This window comes from Meira miltonrushii (assembly GCF_003144205.1).
Source record: "Meira miltonrushii strain MCA 3882 unplaced genomic scaffold FA14scaffold_6, whole genome shotgun sequence".
In the NCBI taxonomy this organism is placed as follows: domain Eukaryota; kingdom Fungi; phylum Basidiomycota; class Exobasidiomycetes; order Exobasidiales; family Brachybasidiaceae; genus Meira; species Meira miltonrushii.
Window position 1 is genome coordinate 456265 of NW_020289948.1, and position 20849 is coordinate 477113.

The 20849-nt window shown below is 44.0% G+C and overlaps 9 protein-coding genes across 9 annotated transcripts; 3 read left to right on the plus strand and 6 right to left on the minus strand.

Annotated features, from left to right (window-relative positions):
- Positions 1-57: 57 nt before the first annotated feature.
- Positions 58-2067, minus strand: FA14DRAFT_162632 (MFS general substrate transporter). Its single transcript, XM_025499699.1, has one exon. The coding sequence runs from the start codon at positions 1817-1819 to the stop codon at positions 152-154; it is 1668 nt and encodes a 555-aa protein (XP_025352018.1). The 5' UTR covers positions 1820-2067; the 3' UTR covers positions 58-151.
- A 47-nt stretch (positions 2068-2114) lies between these two features.
- On the minus strand, positions 2115-3604 carry FA14DRAFT_162633 (uncharacterized protein). Its single transcript, XM_025499700.1, has one exon. The coding sequence runs from the start codon at positions 3412-3414 to the stop codon at positions 2188-2190; it is 1227 nt and encodes a 408-aa protein (XP_025352019.1). The 5' UTR covers positions 3415-3604; the 3' UTR covers positions 2115-2187.
- Positions 3605-4439: 835 nt separating this feature from the next.
- On the plus strand, positions 4440-5916 carry FA14DRAFT_158532 (uncharacterized protein; the record flags this gene model as incomplete). The annotated part of the gene is made up of 2 exons (XM_025497971.1): positions 4440-4883; positions 4942-5916. 2 exons carry the CDS (start codon positions 4440-4442, stop codon positions 5914-5916), a joined length of 1419 nt encoding a protein of 472 aa, XP_025352020.1.
- Positions 5859-8467, minus strand: FA14DRAFT_169236 (uncharacterized protein; the record flags this gene model as incomplete). The annotated part of the gene is made up of 3 exons (XM_025500192.1): positions 5859-6440; positions 6471-8275; positions 8401-8467. 3 exons carry the CDS (start codon positions 8465-8467, stop codon positions 5979-5981), a joined length of 2334 nt encoding a protein of 777 aa, XP_025352021.1. The 3' UTR covers positions 5859-5978.
- A 132-nt stretch (positions 8468-8599) lies between these two features.
- On the plus strand, positions 8600-9883 carry FA14DRAFT_162635 (aspartate-semialdehyde dehydrogenase). The gene has a single exon (XM_025499701.1). The coding sequence runs from the start codon at positions 8675-8677 to the stop codon at positions 9758-9760; it is 1086 nt and encodes a 361-aa protein (XP_025352022.1). The 5' UTR covers positions 8600-8674; the 3' UTR covers positions 9761-9883.
- On the minus strand, positions 9837-13093 carry FA14DRAFT_92357 (uncharacterized protein). The gene has a single exon (XM_025503076.1). The coding sequence runs from the start codon at positions 12841-12843 to the stop codon at positions 9913-9915; it is 2931 nt and encodes a 976-aa protein (XP_025352023.1). The 5' UTR covers positions 12844-13093; the 3' UTR covers positions 9837-9912.
- Positions 13094-13758: 665 nt separating this feature from the next.
- Positions 13759-14565, plus strand: FA14DRAFT_110222 (uncharacterized protein; the record flags this gene model as incomplete). The annotated part of the gene is made up of 1 exon (XM_025495913.1): positions 13759-14565. A coding segment is annotated over one exon (807 nt), but the record flags the coding sequence as incomplete, so codon positions are not given.
- A 79-nt stretch (positions 14566-14644) lies between these two features.
- FA14DRAFT_169238 (6-phosphofructokinase) lies at positions 14645-17216 on the minus strand. Its single transcript, XM_025500193.1, has one exon. It carries the CDS (start codon positions 17163-17165, stop codon positions 14727-14729), a length of 2439 nt encoding a protein of 812 aa, XP_025352025.1. The 5' UTR covers positions 17166-17216; the 3' UTR covers positions 14645-14726.
- Positions 17217-18108: 892 nt separating this feature from the next.
- FA14DRAFT_158538 (alpha/beta-hydrolase) lies at positions 18109-20644 on the minus strand (the record flags this gene model as incomplete). Its single annotated transcript, XM_025497972.1, has 5 exons — positions 18109-18700; positions 18764-19139; positions 19217-19665; positions 19734-20255; positions 20316-20644. The coding sequence occupies 5 exons, from the start codon at positions 20642-20644 to the stop codon at positions 18109-18111; spliced, it is 2268 nt and encodes a 755-aa protein (XP_025352026.1).
- Between the last annotated feature and the right edge of the window lie 205 nt (positions 20645-20849).

Consider the following 20849-nt stretch of genomic DNA (forward strand, 5'->3'; position numbering starts at 1 on the left):
TGGATCGCTCTCATAAAAGAACAAACAGAAGTGCATGACAACATTATGCTTAGATTGCATTATAATAAGGTACCTTTCATTATACAGACACAATGACGCATTGAGAATAAATTTCCATACGATTGGTAATATACAAGCAAGACAGAAAATTTTAAGAAGAAGGCATTGGCTGCCTAGGTTTAAGTACTGCTTTCCGCAAAGGGATCATTCCAAGAGCAGTGAATGCAACCACAGCAGAAAGAGCCGTAGAAAACAAAATCACAGGTCCCAAACCATGACTTCCATAAGCTGCATTATCACCCCAAATTTGACCAGAATCGTTTTGGGATTGTGCGGCGGAAATGTGACTTTTGTATAATACTGAACTGATCAGGGGACCGGCCACACCTCCCAATCCTCGCCAGGACATTAACTCGAGAAATACGGCAGAATGTTCCGTTTCTCCGGCTTTTGCCATCTCGCGTGCCATAGGCGACATTGTTGTTGAGAAACCACCGTTGAATAAGCCAAATAAGATCGCAAATGCAATCAAAGGTCCCAACGTCTTTGCAAATCCTAGTAACAAACCAACTAACAAAGACCCCGTAGCCGATAAGAGCAAAACCAAAACGATATGCGGTAATGTATCACACAAGATACCAATGATGCAATACGAAATGGCAGCAGCAGCATTAAAAGTTGCCAAAAGAGCAGTTGGAATCGTACCACGTAATCCTAAAGAAGATGCATAAGGTGCAATATAATAGGAAACTGACATCAATGCAGCATTTTGCATGAATTGCGCTGCCAAACTTGCGATTCCCAAAGGTGAATGGAGGATCTTGTTGTGGGATGGTAAGACGGATCGAAGAATGTTTCGCCTTCTACGACTTGCATCGTGACGACTTCCCGCGGTGGAAGAAGGGTCATTTTGTGTTGTCGGTCGCTGGACAGGCAGCCTAGGTCGCAAAAAGAACGCAATCGTTGCACCCAAGATCAATTGCAAAATAGCCAAAGCACGTAATGTCCATTCAAATCCAACACCTTCCAACAAATAATTCAAAGCAAAAGGCCAAACCACACCTCCAATACCTGAACCGACAAAAATCATTCCGGTTGCAAAACCTCTTTTTTGATCAAACCATTGCGGTAGCCAAAGCATTGCAGGTGTATAAAATGCACCTCCTGACCAACCAGACAAGAAACCTTGTAAAAGTGTAACACTTGCTACATTCGGATGAAAACTTGCTCCCACTAATCCGATCGCAGAAGCTGAGAGAGTTATAGCTTGAAACAGTTTGATACGATGTGGAAATGCGTTGAGAATGCCCAAGAACAAAAATGGGGCGAAATATTGACCTGCAGTGATCAAAGTACCAGCAGCGGCAGTTGCAGCAGAAGAAGAACCATAAAGTGGTGATTGCTTGTTGTACAAGTGATAATCTTGAAAAGCACCATACGAGTTACCCATACCCCAAATCAAACATTCTAGCAACGTTGCAACTGCTAAGAACGTCCATGCTTGTCTGCCTTTGTCAACGGGTGGAAGCTGGGTTACAAAGCTTGGTGTGCCAGAACTTGTAGGTTCAGCATATGCGTTCAAGATTGATTCAGAGCCGTGCAATGATGGCACACGACTCGAAAGGGCTGGTGTTTGAATGGACGGACCTTCGTTTATCGATGCCGGTCTACTTTCATCATCGCTTCTCTCCTCTGTTGTATTTGCATTCTTGTCCTGAATGGCTGTTTCTACACTTCCTTTCAATGTGGTCAATTGAATAGCCTGATCACCATCTTCAAGACGGATCTCAATGGAAGAGGAGGATCTGTTGTCAGTCATGTTTGTGTACTTCAAGCTGATCGTACTGAAAGAAGAGTTCTATTCCTGCCATCGACCCTTTATATCCCCATGCCCATCAAAGTTCATGACTCGAGAAGATTTGAATGACAAAGACAAATGAATGCTCACTTTACTGCATGGCGTCAGTGTTGTTCTTAAACCCCCACAGTGATATTAGTGCGCGTGCGTGCATCCAGGCTTGTACAGCCGATACGCCCGCCTTTTGAGTTTTTCCACGGCATTGTGGCTTTAACTGCAAACCATTCATCTCGGACTTCTATCCGAGCGGGATTAACTGATAGGTAGGTATCGAATTATTGTTTATATACAAAAAAGTCAAGAAAGCGTCCATATAGCCCGCATGTCAATCAAAAACCGCCAGCCATTCCCATACCAATACCTGCCGCTGCACCTCCAACCGCAAGAGGCGTACCGATCATATAAGGTTCCAAGGTAACCTTGACATGCCAATTTTGAATCAAGTCCTCATCTTGTCCGGCAATTTCTACATTGCCTTTTGTTCTTGCAATGTCGGATGCTGAAACGTGATCTTTTGCAGCCGCAATGATCAAAGGTGCTCTACTACTTTTCGCCGTTTCTTCTGCTTCTGGTTTCATCATATTTTTTCCATTTAAGCTAATTCCCGCTCCTTTGCAATATGCTTTGCATCTGTCCAAAAATGGCTCAGGGAACATACCTTGAACGGCAAACTGGGGTCGAAGGACAGGATCCGAATTCAACATCGAAGGTTTAGCCAGATGTCCAACTTTACACCACACCACTCCCCTTCTCTCTAAGAAGAGCAAAAGCTTATCCAACAGCGCTTCATTACGTTCAGACGGTGGTTTGGATCTTGCAAGAATCACATCGTCTGTTTCACCTACGCTTAATTTTGACAGGATCTCTTTCTCACGTTGTGCTCTGTATGCTTTATCGTCATTGTCATCCGCACTACCCGGCACGACGGGTGATGTGAAAATGCAAGTAGCCCATTTAACTTGCGCACTTGCGAACGTCTGGGATTGACCGCCGCCTCCGATCAACTTCTTCTGAACTGCCCAATTCGGCGTTCGTAGAAGGACATGAGCGGGAAAAAAGATCGTTGCATCTCGTACATCATTCCCGTTGAACAACAATTTTACCGCTGCTGCATCAATTCTGCGAATACGAATTCCGACCAAATCTTCTACCATCAATTCCATCAACGATTGTCTTCTGCCATATTTGAATTCTGGACGATTTGCAAGCAGCTGTTCGATGGTTGTAGGAACTGGAATACGATCGACCGATGCACTTTGAAGATGCGTAAATGGAATTTGTACTTGTAATCGTTTACGAAGGTCCAATTTACCCAATCCCGACCTACTTGAGCCAGGTTGAGAAGCACGTTCGTATGTGCTTGGTAGGCCTACACTACTCAGAAGTTTCGTGTCTGCTTTGAATCGATCATGGTTTACCACCAAGACTGCCCAACATTCTTCGATTGGTACAGTGTTTGGAGCATTACCTGCCTGACTACTATGAAAGTTGAGAGCGGTATAAGGTGATTCAAAAAGTGTTGAAGTTGTGGAAAATAAACTTGCTGAATCTGACATGATGAGCAGCAGTATTGTTTGTGAGGATGGTGGTAGAAGAGAAACAAAAGAATGACTGCCAATGTTTGTACAATCTTTCAAAAGTGTGGAGTTTGAAAGTTGACGCCATCGTCGTATTCCCGCATGATAATCCTTATTTTAGCGTGTGTTTATGGGCTATGCCAAGGCGGGTGCGGGCCTTTCCGCTGACACAGGTACGGTACACGTATTTAGGTCCACCGTCGGTGTTCCGACTATGCATAAACTATGCCAATGTGACATTTCAATGCCATAAACATGCGGATAACTTTATCGGTGATTGTCGATATCATATGCAAGTGAATGTCATATATGGCAAAGTGAAGGATTACCTAATCAAATTCCGAGATGCAATTGTTCGCTGGTACCTGCAGCACCGGTGACCTATACAAATATATTTGATGTGTACTTTGCTTATTACAAAACACGACAACGATTGCCGATGATTGCAAATTGATCAGCAGACAGCCAGCTTCCCCACACGGTGCCACGGAGCGCGCTTTAGATTGCGGAGCCGGCTTTCAATATTCAAAGACCTATCGGTGATCTCTTCCAAACGAAGGGTCTCTTCATGACCCCGCATGACAATGATGATCCTTGATATCGTTCCTGCAGCGGTCACACACAAAGTCTCAATGTTTACCGACCCTATAGCGTACAAGGAATGCGGGGTAAAATGAATTGGTGTGTTATTTCGTTGATCGATCACGGTAATCTTGGTTGTCATAAGGCGTTGAGTATTCTAAAAATGGGGGTAATGGAAACTTCTTTTGTCAAATTGATCGTTGATGGAATGTTCTACGAGAAAAAATGTTCTTTGAATTTGAACGCAAAGAACAACATTTGTCCTTCCAATTGATACACACGTCGTGTGAGTCCTTTTCTCGTGTTCTTGAACCGAATTGTATCATCAAGTTTAAGATCCATTTGCTTATAAATAGAGGAATGTTGACCATTTTTCACTTAATCATACTATACAAACCGCATCCCCTCCTTCTCTCTCTTAAATGATTTTCAACGTGTTCTACCAAATCTTATTAATATTAGTAAGCTTACTGCTCTCACTAAGCAAAGCCAACGATCTTGTCGGTGAAGCAGTGATTGATGTTTGTAAGCGAGGCAAAACGGCAACTGGGCAAGCCGGCGGAATCTTGTACGGAATCCCGAACGATCCCGCCTACTCTCCTGATAAAGCACCAACGATTCCAGTCGATCTTCAGCTAGGTGCAGGCCTGACAATGGTACGTGCAGGAGGAGCTCAAATTCCATTTCCGGGCTTTTCTTCAAGCATTGCAGGATACGAACAAAGATTTGAATCAACTTTGGAAAATTATCGTTCTGCTCGAGCACAAAATGCAACGTTTGTCCTTTTGCCACATGATCTTTGGGGTGCAGACGGTAAAAGTCCTTCAACGGTTCGGTATCCATGTGATAATGGTAATTGTTCATTCGTAAGTAGAATGGTGTGCTGCAGGCATTGAGTCCATACTGACTGTAATCTACCCTTAGTACGGCGAGTTCTTAGATAGACTTACAGGGGATCTAAAAAAGAATAATATGACTGACGGTCTGAAAATCGATATTTGGAACGAACCCGACATCAGTTTGTTCTGGCCAGGAACTCAAGATCAATATTTGCAATCATGGTCATATGCATTTAGGAAGTACAGATCTGCTTTAGGTCCCTCAGTCCCATTGCAAGGTCCTGCAAGTTCAAGCCTACCTGCTTTGAATAATTCATGGTGGACAAACTATACAACTTACCTTTCCCTTCCGCAAAATTGTGATGTGATTCCGGATGTTTGGAGTTATCATCATTTATTCGGTAGATATTCACCGAATTGCGGAAATGATCCAGTTGATTCGCGAAAAAGTTTGAGTGAACTTTTAAAGAAGTATAACAAACTCCCAAACGATATTGAAGTTCAAGTGAACGAATACGGAACGTATGACGGTGAACAAGTTCCAGCTTACACGGCTTGGTTCATCAGTAGGTTTGAAAGAGCAAACATAACTGCAGGCCGGGCCAATTGGGGCTCCGGTCGCGGCTTGCATGATGATTTGGCAAGGCTTCTTTTACCCGTTAACGAAGGTTTGGGCGGTTGGACAACAGCGGGTGATTGGCACGTTTTGAATTATTACACAAAGACACAATCGGGCGGAAGGAAGTTACATAACAAAAGTACAAAGAGCAAATGTTATGATACTTTTGCTACTTTGCACCCAAAGGATCGTGCTATTCATATCTTGGCAGGTACTCGTGGTCAATCAGGCGATTATCCGATCATCATTAATGGCTTGCACACCTTGGGTGTCTCTTGCGTGAATGCAAGTATTCATGAGATCCCCTCCAATAACGCAAGTACCGTCATTTCACCAAATCAAGTGAGCAATACTCAAATTTATCTTAACATGTATGGCTCCATCACTGTTCACTTGAACATGACCACAGATAGTGCATACACGATCGATTTGACATATTGATTATTAAGTACATGTGTAAAATACAGCTTTGCTCAAGAAAAAAAGGCTTTCTGACAAAATGATTATGAAGTTGTGGCAGCCGTTGACTGTGTTGTCTTTTTGCCGGCATCACTTAGTTCTTCCGCCGTTGTTCCTGGCTTGACATTCGTTTCTCCGGGCGCGGCACCTGCTGACCATGCCTTTTGACGTGCTGACAAAAAGCTTCCGAATCCACTCAACGCTGCTCGCATTTGTGTTCCCGCCTGTGCTGCAGCAGCTGATGCTTGCTTTTGTAGATCCAACGCTGCTTGTTGTTGAGCAGGTGTCAGGAAGCCACTGCCACTACCTCCCTTAGCCGCATCCTCTGGTGCAGAATTGACATGATGGATGCCTTGATCGGGAGCATGAATCGTAGCTGCTGCGTCATCGACTGTTTTTTCCGTTCCTGCATTGTCATTATTACTCGCCTGTTGAGCTCGTGCCATCTGTTCTCTTCGGAATCGTGCTAAATCTGATCCCCATTTGTTGGCATATTTCCATGCAGTCTTGCCTCCTTCATTGAATGCATTGCTCACCATCTCTCGCGTTTCCTTTGGCAAAGCCAACTTTTCATCTAGATGCATATCATAAATCCCGCTCGTCAATCTCAGCGAGACATCTTCCAACGTGCTCGTCTTGCCTTCGCACGGATGTTTCTTCTCGAATAAATCAAAGATCATTTGATCCGTTGTGCGATTCCATAGCTCAAAGCAACGTGTCTGTTTGAGAGCATGAACGAATTCAGCCCCGAACGACTCAGAGGTTGGCCGATCGGATGCTATTATCGGATCAGGCTCGGCACGATGAGCAGCAAGGTAATCGCTATATTTGACGCTAGCCAATAATGCAGTGATGTACTCCTCAAACTTCGCCCTTAGATGATCGTCACTACCCTGGAATTGCATCGATATGGGTCTTGTTGGATCATCAGGATTCCATGTATCCAGCACCAAGTGTACAATATCATCCATCCACTTCCGATCAGCCGGCGTCAGGGCGATTATACTGTGCAAATGGGGATCCAGAAATTCGATATTGGACTGTTCGAGATCAACGATTACGTCGATCGCACATTCTTTCTGCATTCGAAAGATGCTATTTGTCGTTCCTACTAGATAGCTCTTGCTCTTTGCTGCCATTTCCAGTTGCTGAAGTGGTAGGTAAGGCTGGAAGAATGAGCCTTCGCCGAATAGATGTAGCGGGAAGCCCATGAATCGCATTAAACTCTGACGATCAGATGTCTTTAGCGATTCGGCACGTTTCCTTTTTGAGGTTTGGGTATCGAGTGCAGGCGACCCTGCGTCTGCCAAGTTGAAAAGCAGATCGGGTATAAGCGAGATCAAACTGTATTGGTATGTGCACAGTCTCTCCACAGGATAGCCAAAGAACATGATCTTGCGCTGTAGCAACAATAGCTTGACTAGCATGAGCGTCTTGAAGCGCCATTTGTAGATTAGCTCTCGCAACGATGTTCCCATGTACATTGTTGCCTCACGCTCCTTTCGCTCTTCCTCGCGATATTTCTGTACAGCCAATTGGGCATCTACTGCACCATCTTTGCCATCTTGTGGAGTTGTCGGTAGGCTTTGCGGTATGGCATGTGCGGACCTCAGTCCCGCTTCCAGAGTGGCATGAAATTCGATCAAAATGTCGACGTTGGTAAAGTCTTTCTGGGCAAATAGCGCTTGTGTGACGATACCCAACTTTTCCTTAATCGGACCAAATACCGGATCACGAGCGAGTACAACAACAGCTTTCTGTACAGTACTTCGTGTGACTTCTGCTCCTCTGACCGTTAGACTATCACTTGCTATCTGACGATTGCAGCTGATCCCAAATACAGTCGAAGGCGATAGAGACTTGCTCAGTACGTGGAAGTAGCAGAAATCGCTTTCTCGAGCGTGTGATCCGTCAGGTAGAGCAAGGAAAGGCAAGTTTGTGCGTAATTCTTCATCCTCTGCTACCTCTTTTGGATGTGCATACTCAACTCTTGGTCCTTCTGCATGATCGAAATCAATCAAAGCAATCCCGATGATCACTGCATATTGCGAAGCAGAGACGGCAGATGAAGTCGCACGATGTCTACCTTTCCCTCTTCCGTTATGCGGGAGTGAATCCGTTGTGTTGAGTGGTGAGAACTGAGTTTTGAGGGCATCTGCTGATTTTCGTTCGATTGCCTCTTTTACCTTATCTGGAAAAGTAAGTTCAGGCAGTGCAGGCGTCGGTGCTCTAGATGTTAATGTTGATTCAGATCCTTCTTGTGGTGGTACACTTGTCGCAGGTGAATCGTTTGTTGATCCATGTCCTTTTATGGACGAAGATTGTGTTTCCTGCAATGAATCTTCGCTCGTCATGATTGTAGTGTTGACCACGATGGAGGGAAGGAGGAAGTAGTTTACGAAAAGGTCATGTGTTGTTCTAAAGCGCCCGATTCAATAGCGCGGATGCCCGAAAGGAGTTAGGGACGAGCCCCCTTTGCATTAACGCCCAAACTGCTGTGTGCTCCTGTCATATCACACATAGAGTGGAGCATTTCTCTCTTAAACAATCTTCCTTTCCTTGGCGGCGCACGCGTCAAAAGACATCTTGCCACACGTTCAAAGGCACCATAGCAGTGAAAAGGAGTCTTATAACAACAATCTGTTTATTCCCCCAAAACGTCCGAGTCATTTTTAAGGTTTTCTTTTTTTTGCTTGCGCACAAACACTTTCTTCTCACCACCATCGAGAGAACTCCTATGATGCAATTAACAAAACAAAAAGTGGGTGTTTTAGGAGCAACAGGTACAGTTGGACAACGTTTCATCTTACTCTTAGCCCAACATCCAAATTTCAAAATTCATAAATTAGGTGCATCTTCGGCAAGTGTTGGAAAAGTATACAAAGATGCAGTAAAAGGTCGTTGGAAGCAGGTCGTGGGTATTCCGGAAAATATTGCTTCGGTGCCTGTTCTAGAATGCACCGTAGAAAACTTTAAAGATTGCGATATCGTCTTCAGTGGCTTGGACAGCGGACCGGCAAGTACGATCGAACCAGCATTCAGAAAAGCAGAACTACGGGTGTTTTCCAACGCAAAGAATTTCAGATTGGATGAACAGTGTCCACTCGTTGTACCACTAGCGAATGATTCACACTTTGGCATCCTGCCACATCAACAAAAAGCTCAAGGGCTCCAGAAAGGTTTTATTGTCACAAATGCAAATTGCAGTACCACAGGTATCATTCCACCCCTAAAAGCTCTACAAGATGCCTTTGGATCGCTCGACAAGGTCGTTGTAACAACGTTACAAGCTGTCAGTGGAGCAGGCTATCCTGGTGTATCTTCCTTTGACATTCATGATAATGTCGTGCCTTACATTAGCGGAGAAGAGGAAAAGATCGAAGCAGAAACGATGAAAATGCTAGGAAGTCTTTCATCCGATGGCACTCAATTCCAAAAAGAGCCCGTTACTGTTAGCGCACAATGCAATCGTGTTCCCGTTTTGGACGGACATACAGAATGCGTTTCCCTTTCCTTCAAACAAAGACCGCCACCTTCCATAGATCAAGTCAAGGAAGTTTTGCGAAATTACACATGTGAAGCACAAAAGCTAAAGGCTCACAGCGCACCTGCACAGGCGATCGTCGTTCATGAAGAAGAAGACAGACCGCAACCCAGACTGGATCGTGATCATCAAAATGGTGCATGCGTTCACGTGGGAAGGGTGCGTAAATGCCCGGTATTCGATGTGAAGTTTGTAGTCTTGTCAAACAACGTCATGATCGGAGCTGCAACTTCATCTGTGATGAATGCAGAAATTGCACTGGCACAAGGATATTTGAACTAGATATGGAGGATTTGTATTCCATACTGACCAAAAAAAAAGGTATTATTGTACAATGAAAATTCTATAGAGGATATGTATGTGATAGTGTGTCTCCCAATTTGGACGATAATGTACATATTACAGAAAATTTTGTAAGTCTTGCTTCTTTCCTTTCAAAAGGGAAGCTTTAGTGTGGCGTCGTACGAAGTCACCTTTTCCTCCTCCTCATCTTCGTCGTCTTCCACTTCAACCCATTCCCATTCGACGCTCAAACGACGAATCTCGCCTCCCAGAATCTTTGAGACCTGTTTGCCTTTTCGAAAATCAATCTCTTGGGCTGTGAAAGTTCTGCGAATCCGTTGTCCTTTCTTCATTTGTCCGACCGGCGTTTCAAATGAAGGTATAAACCAAACATAACCACAACTTGCAATATCGGGCAATTGTGCATGACTTGCACCACTTCTTCCCACGAGCATTTTGATTTGAAGTGCATTATCCGCGTCCAAAATCACCTCATTGGATTCTTCACCTTCAGAAAATTCTTCTTCGTTTCCGTTATGACTGTGCGTATTGGGCAAACTTTCAATCGAAGTTGGTGGCGTGACTCGGAGATGCGGTCCAGAGTGAGGATCGTTCAGTGCAGTTCCCCACATGGAAGATCCACTAGGCGAAGTATCATTGCTTGAAGATAAGCGTCTAGGACCTTGATGATCAACGCTTCTTCTTGATTGCCATGCAGTAGAGTTGAGCCATGTAGGCAGCACGGGTGCGCCATTTGTCAAATGCGTTTTACCTAATTGAAATTGATGTCGAACGATGCTCGCCCTTTGTTCTGTTTGTCGGAAATCAGCTTGTGTCGTAGAAGCTTCCAAAGTATGTCGGGACTGTTCCCGAACGCTTGCGAAAATGTTGATATCCGTTTCTCTCTTTGAGGCCTCCCTTTGTGCATTCTTGTCCAGCAAATCATCGTGTCCGCTATTTGCCCATGCGAAATTACGTGCTCGTTCTTGTTCAGCAAGAACGTTGATACCCCAAAAGCTTGCGCCTTGAGCAGACAGTTTTGTATCATAGGCTTTCTGTCCGGAATTTTGCCTTTCAACATGTCGCCACTGTTCATTATAGGCATTCTCTTCTTCGGCCTTTCGAGCGGGTCCACGATAATCCGTTCCATGCTCTTTAAGTTGCAATTGAGGCAAATCAGGCGTTGCAGCAGATGGATCCGAGAATCCAAAAGCTCTCGTCCTTCTACGTGCATTCGTTTCCCATCCCCTCAGCCGCGTTTCCAAATCAGGATCATAACGGCCCAAGTGTATGCTCAATGCACCACCTGCATTTTTGGGCACTTCACCTGCTTTTGTCAGTTGAACACGACGATCAACTTGAATTTGGATGATTCGAATCTTGCGTTTCGTTTCACTCGTCACATCTCCACGTGGATCGTTTCCGCTCAATATTCTTGCCCAATATCCTACAAATCGACGTTGTGAAGGAATACTAACTGCCAATCGTACAGGCGGTACAGCATTTTCATCTTCTCCTTCACTTTCCATATCACTATCGAAATCCACATTTTCAGCATATGGTCCTCCAATCGATACTTGACTTGCATTGGCTGTATTGGGAGAAGGCGTGTCGGGAAGAGGCTGATCGGACTGCACATTGATCACATCGCCCGGTCGATAAAGAGCTGGTGCAAGGGTGGCCTCTGGATGAAGAAGTCCGTCTGAATTTGGGAAATAACTACATTTCTTCTGTTGCTTGGTAGGAGTGTCGAACGGCGTTGAGTTTGCACTTTGTGATTTTTGCGCTCGCGTATTAGATGCAATACTTTGCACAATCCCTCCATAACGTACAGGAGGGAGTTTTGGCGAAGAAGCTTTTCGCCTGTTAGTTTGCGAAGATGATCTACCTTCGCTTGAAGAACCCACTTCTGACCTCAAATCCGTTGTGGACTTGCCCATCGGTGTGACACCCAGCGCTTTCAGGTCCAATTGACTGCTCCTTCTTCGAGTGGGCGACTGATCGGGCGGTGATGCCGTTGAATCGCGAGGAGGACTGGAGATTGGCGTGGCTGAATCATTCGCTCTGTTTAGGTCTACACTGGACTTTGGAGGCGATTGCTTTGCAGGGCTTGTACGTAAAATGGTTTTAGATGCTTTCCGTACAAGATTCGAAACGCTTTTCGACCTTCGTACACGACCGCTATCGGAAGACTTTCGTTGCATGCTCGTGGACGGATCGGATTGCAAGAATGAAGCTGGCTCTTTTTCCTCTGCAATCGGTGGAGCAGCAACCCGAGGGGCTTTAAGTCTTCGAGAAGTGTGAAGTTCAAATACGTTTCGCAATCGATCAGAAAGGGCTTCTTCAGTGTATGCTTGCTTCCACTGGTCTTTACCACCAATTGCAATCTGGGCGGCTTGTGTTCTAGCAATAGCCTGTTCATTCTTTGTATCCTGCAAGTCAACTCCGTCCTTGACTTCGGGATGCTCTGCTAGCAAGTTGCCCAACATGACAGTTTCAAGTAAGGGCGATCCGTCATCTTTTGAGGGCTTGATTGTCGTTGGTGAAGTTACCAACTCTTTGTCTGCAACCTGCTTCCGTTGTGAGTCAAGTTCCTCAATCTCTTTTGTTGATTGGGAAGACGTTGGCGGTGGAGGCAAGATTGGCAAACTGAGTAGATAAGAACAAGCCATTGTACCTGATCTACCTTTGCCTGCTTTACAGTGAATCACTGCAACATTTCTTGCATCCTTTGCCAACCAAGCAGTGATATCACAAACGAACATCGGAATCATACTCAAAGGTGGTGGATGATGATCGGGAAAAGGATATCTGCCAACTTCTCCATAAAATTCGTTTGAATCGTATGAATTTTCCCAACAAGGGCATAGATTGTATACCCTATAATATTCACCATGTTTTGCATCAAGAAACTTTCGAACAGTTTTACGTTTATTACGATAAATTGCTTCAAAATTCGCTGCTGGCCATCCCATGATGATCAAACGATCTGAAACGTAAACCAAATCTAGGTCCACGCCCAGATCTTTGTCGACATAACGAGCTTTTGGACCTGAAACGATCCTACGTAAAAAGGTTGTCATCTTGGCGATGATGTGATGGGTTGAGGTGGAGTGTTCCTCTCGTTTTGTGATTGTTGTGATAGAAGTTTAGAGGTTCATGTCGATCTTAAAGATATAAAGTGACGGTAATGGTAGCCGAAAAGTGTAATGTGTTATGACAAGAAGGTTGTTAATAATCAAGATGCTTTTTTGGGTATGCTTTGTCAGGGTAATGAACTCGATCTGAAACAGGCAAACAACATATCCCAAATGGCGTCGGCGCCGTCCTGTATCAAACGCACATGTACTCTTCCTTCGGACCTTTTTTCCTTTTAACATTTGCCAAGTCTTTGCATTTTTTTGCCAAATAATAATTATGCATTAGCCTCAGTTTTGTTCACCAGTTACAAGGCACAAATGCCTATAACTCGCGGCGCGTAAGAAACCCTAAACGGCAGTGCGTTGCGCGTTTGCGTGCTTGGATTTCTGGGCAAAGCCGTGCGTGCGTTGGGTTGCGTATACGCATTTTCATTAAATGACGTTTTCCAATTCACCATTCATTCCTCTATGCGGAGACCAGGTGTGTTTTTAGCGTGGATTTCTATAAACGGTCAATGACGTAGGGCGCCGCGCCCGAAAAGCCGTAATAATGTTTGATGAACAAACAACAAGGCCAAGCTCCAAGCCAAGCCGACCTTGCAAGGAAAATTGCTTCTTAGCGCGTCTTGGCAAATTCTTTTTATGCGTGAGCTGAACGGCAATGTCACGTCTGATCATGGAATATGTCAATCAAGAAGAAGAAGAAGAAGAAGAAGCAAGAAATTATAATTAGCAACCACGATTAAAGTTTAGGTCATGAATGGAACATGTCAAATCCCAGATCGACAAGATGACCCAAACTTCCCAAAAGGTGGTTTGAGCATAAAACCATCTTTTGAACGATATAATTCATGCAATAATGAATGGGCAAAAGATACACAAGAAGATATTCAGACTTTTGGTATAGCAGGCAGAATATGGGAAGCAAGTTATTTGTTGCAGAGATACTTGACATTCACCTCATCGGACCAGTTTGATCCGCCTTGCTCAGATTTGTTTGGCGGTAACAAAAACACCATAATCGAACTTGGCGCTGGAGTAGGCCTTGTTGGAATTCATCTCGCACAGCAATTACAGCAACACAACACCCAATCCTCACATGTGGTCTTGACAGATTTGCACAACGTTCTTCCACTCTTGGCAAGGAATGCCGCAAAAGCAGGTGTTTACGGCAATAACGTCAAAGTGGAACCCCTTCCTTGGGGTTCTGAAAGTGACGCAAAAGCGATCTTGACCACAGCCCGAGATGAATCAAGACCAGTGACGCATATACTGTGTAGCGATTTGGTATATTTTCCTGAACTTTTACCGCCACTCATGCGTACTTTGATCCAAATCACCGCCGAAGCCCCAAATGCAAAAGTCATCATCAGTTACAAAATTCGATCTCTTCCAAAAGAAGAACCTTTTTGGCGGACGTTTGGCGCTTGGTTCGATTTTTCTCCCGTCTTGATTGCGGAACGGAAAGCCGATTCAACAAATGATCAGCAACAATCTTGGAGGTTGTTCGGAGCCAAAAAGAGTGACATGTATGCGCCAAGTCATGCTCTTGCTAACCTTAAAGACGAAGATGCAGAGGATGACGTATTCATCTTTGTGGCTACACGTAGGCCAGAGACATTGTCGTGTACGCCAGTGTCGAATGATGCTAGACTTATGGAAGGTTTTATGACATCACAGGATGGAACAGAAATTCAGGGGAAAGGTATCGACACATTCGAACTGATTTTAATGGCATCTCTAGAAGGATAGCAGAAAATGAAAATATTATTCTATCTTTGGAATTCATACATGTACACAAGTATACCACAATACACTTCCTACCCTCAGATCAACTTCTTACCCGCCATCAATTCCGTCAATTCTTTGTATTCTAACCATGTAAGCTCTTTCGGTCGACGGTTAGCGAAATCGGAAGCTTCAATTAACTTGTCCAATGTAACAATATCCAATCTTGTACCGTTAATCGTAACAATTGCTGGCATCGTGTTTTGTTTGCCTACATTCTCTTCAATAAATTCACATGCTTTTCTTGCCAAACGTGCAGCACGACAACGATCAATCGGTGAAACATTAGATCCTTGACATAAATGACCCAATTCTGATCCACGTGTAGACCATAATGATTTACCTTCTTCATTAAAGATACTCTTTAGGGCATCCAAATTGAACGCATCGCTTGCCTTGTCTGCCACCATGACTAATCGACCTTCTGTTTTACCTTTGGTGTCCAATTGATAACGCTTACGCAACCAAGCCGCATCTGCGTCCAATTGTTGAAGTGTAATACCCGTCTCGGGTGTATAGACAATCACTGCTCCTGCGGCCAAAGCACTAAAGACGGCCAAACGACCTTCTTTTCCTCCTTGACAACTTAGGAAAAAGACACGATTACGCGATGCACTGGCACTTCTCTTGAGTGTATCAGCAGCATTCACAACTTCGTTCAAACTGGTAGAGAATCCAATCGATTCCGTCAAAGGGATGTTTGAACTCAAAGTTGCCGGAATATGAACAGTTGGCACTTGCAGAGCTTTAATCTTTTCGCTTTGTTCGTGTAAGATCTTTGCAGACAAAAATGCTTCAAAACCACCAATCAATAGCAAACCTTGGATTTTGTGTTTCGTGATTGCATCTGCAACGCCTTGAATGTTTCTGTCGGGCAAATGACGATTTGTTCCCAATTCCGATCCGCTACGGACTGCCCAGTTATCAACTTGGATCCAAGACAAAGGTGCAATTTGACCATCGACAAGACCATCGAATCCATTGTGTACTGCCAAAGGAGTATGTCCACGGGCTTGACAGTATCGCGCTGCCGTTCGGATAGCAGCATTCATTCCACCAGCAGGTGCACCGACAGTGAGAATCGCAATTCTTGCTTGTTGTTTTTCTGGCAGCTTGATCGTGCTGTCTACATGGCTGATCAAATCAAATGTCGATAGTCCTTCAATGAATTCAGGATCACGCAATGCCAACGCTTTGTCGAATTGTTTATTTTGAATATGTTCTGACACTTGATGGGTTTGTTTGACAGCTTCAATCAGTGGCAAACGCACAATCGTGTCATCTCGTATTCCGATTACGTACGATGGTGTTTCTGGTGTGGCTTCCATTACTGCGTTAACTGCTTCAACACCTTGTAGAGTAGCCAAGATACGATCTTCAGCAACCGGTTTACCACCACGTTGAACGTGTCCCAAAATTGTAGAGCGAGCATCAACTTGCAATTGTTTCTCCAAACAAAGACGGACATCTTCAGCTTTGATGGGGTTCAAGTCACTATCAATCGCGCCTTCTGCCAAAATGACAATCGTGCGACGTTTTCCTACAATACGTTGACGACGCAAAATATCACACATTTCATCTCTCCAATTGACGGAAGGAGGACGTTCAGGCACAAAGACGTAATCAGCGCCTACCGAGATGGCAGCTGAGCTGGCAAGTGCACCAGAAGCACGTCCCATCACTTCAACAACGAAAGCACGTTGGTGACTTGATGCGGTAGAAGAGATTGAATCGATTGCTTCTACAATACGTGTTAGAGCTGTAGGGAACCCCAAAGATAAATCTGTACCACTGAAATCACCATCGATACTACCCACGATTCCAGAAACACGCAGCGAACTATGCTTTTCTGCTTGTTTTGAGGTGATCTTGTTTGTGTCGTGTAGCTCCTTGACCAAGCTACTCCATTCTTGACGTAGTCTGTCCAGGCCTGATAAACTTCCGTCACCACCACAGCATACTAGAGCATTGATACCGCACGAGATCAAATTTTTTGCTGCTTTAAGGCGACCCGAGCGTTCTCTGAATTCAGCACAACGAGCAGTACCGATCAAGGTACCACCTTCTGACATCCAGCCACGAACATCATCCCAGCCTACACGAACGATGTAGCGACCTTTTAGACCGATTTCATCTGCTTCTCCAACTCCTTCGCGTAGAAGATCCCCTTCCCCGTATGTAGGAATGAAAACATCATTTCCTTTTGCGTATCCGGTTGGAGTTCTTTGACCTTCTTCACTTCCAGCTTCGTTTCCTCTTACTAAACCTTCCCAACCTTCTCTGATGACGTATGCATGTGCACCTTTATAAATTGCCATCTTTACTGCAGATCGAACGGCAGCATTCATTCCAGCACTATCACCGCCTGAAGTCATTACTGCTACTTTGATTGGTTCTTGTTGTGTTGATTTTCCAGCATCTTGTTTGAATGATTTCAAGCCTGTTGCTTGAACAGCAACTGTGCCTGAGCTAGACATGGCGAGCAGCACGGTTTAGGAGAGGTGGTGTAATGATGGAAGGAAAGGTTGTTATAGTAAGAAGAAGCTCCACTGAGCCTTGCCTACTTTGCTGCTGCATCAGCCCAACAGAAAAATTTACGCCAAAGAAATCTTCAAATGTTTTCTTTATTTTTTTGAGAGGGAGACCGTGCGAGCAAAACTTTATCTCTCCGATCGACAGACTGCAGTGCGCAAAGTGAGGCACTAGAGCCAAGGCTTTCGATCCTTTCAGCCCTACATACGGAGTTTTTTCGGTCGCGTATTGCATATAAACAAGCATCACAGCTCTTACGCTGGGAAGATGTTGGGGCGGCGTACACAGCGTAGGGCGGCAAAACGTGTAATTCGGCTAGGCGTTATCGATAAGAAGCCCAAAGTCATGTTCGATCGACGGTACTTTAAAGATGGCTGTGAAGATGGAATGATGATGTCGCAATCCAGTACACATAACCATGACATACGTCAGATTTTCATTTCATAAGCAATTTATAATATATGGCTGAGTCTTAAGGATGACGAAATCGGTTTGCCCCGTTTTAAACATTTTGTCGCAATATACGAAATTTCTTAATCATATTGATTGGTTACGAGAGACAATTTAAAGAAGCGTATAAGTGATCATCACTACAATAAATACGAGTCTCTTTTGACTATAAGGACGTTCCTAGAAATCTAGTTGCACGGTGTAAAATCTCTGTCCTACTTTCTCTATAGCTGAAAACCTAGAACCTACTTAGGGGTAGGATTTAATCCTAACCCTAAGTAGCTTTTTACCCTTAAAAGAGGGGATATGTGGTCATCGCTATAAGATTGAGGCTCTTTGATTATAAGGATATATTCTTAGAAATGTATTTGTATGGTGTAAAAAGAAAGATTCAGTCTGTGTCCTGCTTTCTTTTAGCCCTACCGAAGCATACTGCAGCTATTCATTCCTCCTCCTGAGATGAAGAGCTTGTTCCATGACGCAGAAATGATATGTACTTTCCAGAACAGTAGCAGGAACATGTCCCAAGTTCTGTGCCACATACATTAAAAGCGGTAAGGTGTTGTTCGGATGATCGTATTGCAATTGAGCCAAGAATTTATAGCTGCTTGAAGGTGGCACAACTTCATCTGAAGATCCCGGTGTAAGAACGACGGCTGGGTATGGCTTGTGTAGATCGACATTCTGTAATGGTGACCAAGCAAAAACTGCATCAAATCCTTCTGGTGTCGTCACATCCCCAAACTCTACACGGTTTACTGCTCCAATCGTGCTCCTTAATTCGAATTGGAATGCATCACAAGGTGCTCGTACTGGAAGGGCTAAACCGATAAGACCTGCTGGAGCTTGATTAAGCACTGCCGCAACTGCTAAACCACCAGCAGAAACACCTTCGATGATAATATTACCCGCAGTTGTATAACCTAGCTTGACAATATCTTGAGCAATCGCAATGATATCGTCAAATGTCTTTTGCTTGTTCAATCCCGATCCTGCGTCATGCCATTTTCCTCCTTCGTCACCACCGCCTCTAAAGAGAGAGAGAGAAAATATATTAGAAGCATGCACCATCTAGTTTGATAATCACACTCACCTAGCTCCTGCCCAAATGAAGTAGCCGTTGTAGCTTCTCAAGAATTCAAAGTAGTTTGACTGATAAAAGAGGTTGTCAACAACGCCAGATGCTGCATACATGTGTATAAATGCAGGTCCGGGCTTTTGAGTTCCTTTACGATATGTGATAAAGTAGGGAACTTTCGTGCCATCTTTTGATGTCGCGTAAAGTTTTTCAACGGCAAAATCATCCGGATTGGTATTATTGATATGTTGAACAGTTACCCTTGAAGACTGCACGTTCTCTCCATCCCATTTGAACTCAAAGATCTTGCTTGGTGTATTCCAACTCTCGGCTAACAAGAAGGATGTATTGCTATACCGATTAGGTATAAAATCGTCCACGTATACCTTTTCTAAAGTAAGAAAGAAGAATAACCGATAAAGCCAATAAATACACTGTGGAAATATCTCAAAGTCACAGCTTACTTACCTGTTGGCAACAGCTTTTTAAGAAGCTTACCGTTCCCCGCTTTACACGAATATACCGCCATTTCACCTTGTTCGATGTAAACGAGAATCAAAACGTTTTTTGCAGTCATGAAAACTCCGAATGGGATGAGCTTAGAGTTTTGGCGTTCAGGTACAACGTCAATAACCGGCGGACGATCTTGCAATTCTGTAAATAATTTGACTTTCTTTGCTTTACTCCAATCCATTTTGATCTTTGCAATCTTTCCGTTCTTTGCATCTTTGTTGGTATAGAAGTAGTAGGTGTCACCTACAATACCTCCGCGGATTACAGAAAATTCGTATGCGGGCGATAATGAAATCCATTTCATATTCTCAGAAATCTGCTGTCCGGGTAGCAATGTGGCGTATGTGCTTGTATTGTAGGTAGAGATATCATGGTAGCCAGTCACAACGAGCCAACGGCCATCTCTGCGTAAATAAGAGAGAGGGATCATAAGCAATTTGATGATATCAATGAAATCTTTAATCAGACTCACGGGCTTAAATTGAGATAGTAGTAATTATCGCTACCGTGACTGCCAGCATTCTTTGTATCAAAGATCGTCACATCCTTTGTACTATTGGTTCCCCAGATGTGATATCGAACCTTGTAACCATGATCGGTATTCGTTCCCCCGTTCGAATCAACGATTTGCGAATAAAAGAAAGCTTTACTGTCAGGCATCCAAAAGAGCGAATCGGGAGCACCAAGCGAGATCATATCGTTCAAGCTACCCTCGCCACCGGCTGGTGTTGTTTTAGCGGCAAGTAAAGGCGAATTGAAATGACGGAAATACCAATTTGCTACACCGTCTGCTCCTACTACTTGATATCCAAAAATATTTCCATCCGGAGAAACACTTGTGCGAATGATAGCTTGGCTGCCATCAGAGCTTAAAAGGCTTTCATTCAAGAATTTCTTTCCAGGAGGTGACTGAAAATTGTTCTGTTTCGCAGCAGCAAACTCCTTGAAAGATGCTGTATACCACATTGGTGCTTCATCGCTTGAATGGGTAAAACTATAAAGGTAAAATAAATCACCTTTTTCGATTGAAGATACGAGCTGGAGTGAGCCATACCTGTCAAAACTATTGGCTTCTGTCAGAGACTTGATAATAGCATCTTTGCTCTTACAGCCTTGAATATACTGTTCCGTTAACTTAGTTTGATCGGCAACGAATTGTTGTATGTCTTTCTCTTTGGCAGAGCCCTCTAGCCAAAAGTATGGATCAGCATATGTCACATTGCCTTTTGCCTTTGCAGAACGATACGACCAGGTCTTGCTTACCCTATGCACCTTAGGATAAACAAGAGAATTCGAAGTTTTCTTGACAACATTGTCCTGCGATTTGGCAGCGACGATTAAGAATGCCACAAGAGAATAAGCGAAATAAAAGAATGAACGCATGGTGATTACTGAAAGGTGGCAATGAGAAGCAAACTACATGCTGAACACCCTTTTAGAACTTTGTTGGAAGGTGCCAAGAAGGTAAACAATTATTCAATCATGAAAGCGCCGCCTATCTTCAAATGTCGATGCGCGGATCCGTTATGAAGAACATTCTTGTCTCTAATTTTCGTTCGGCTATCCGCAATTTGGTCATACGCAGCCC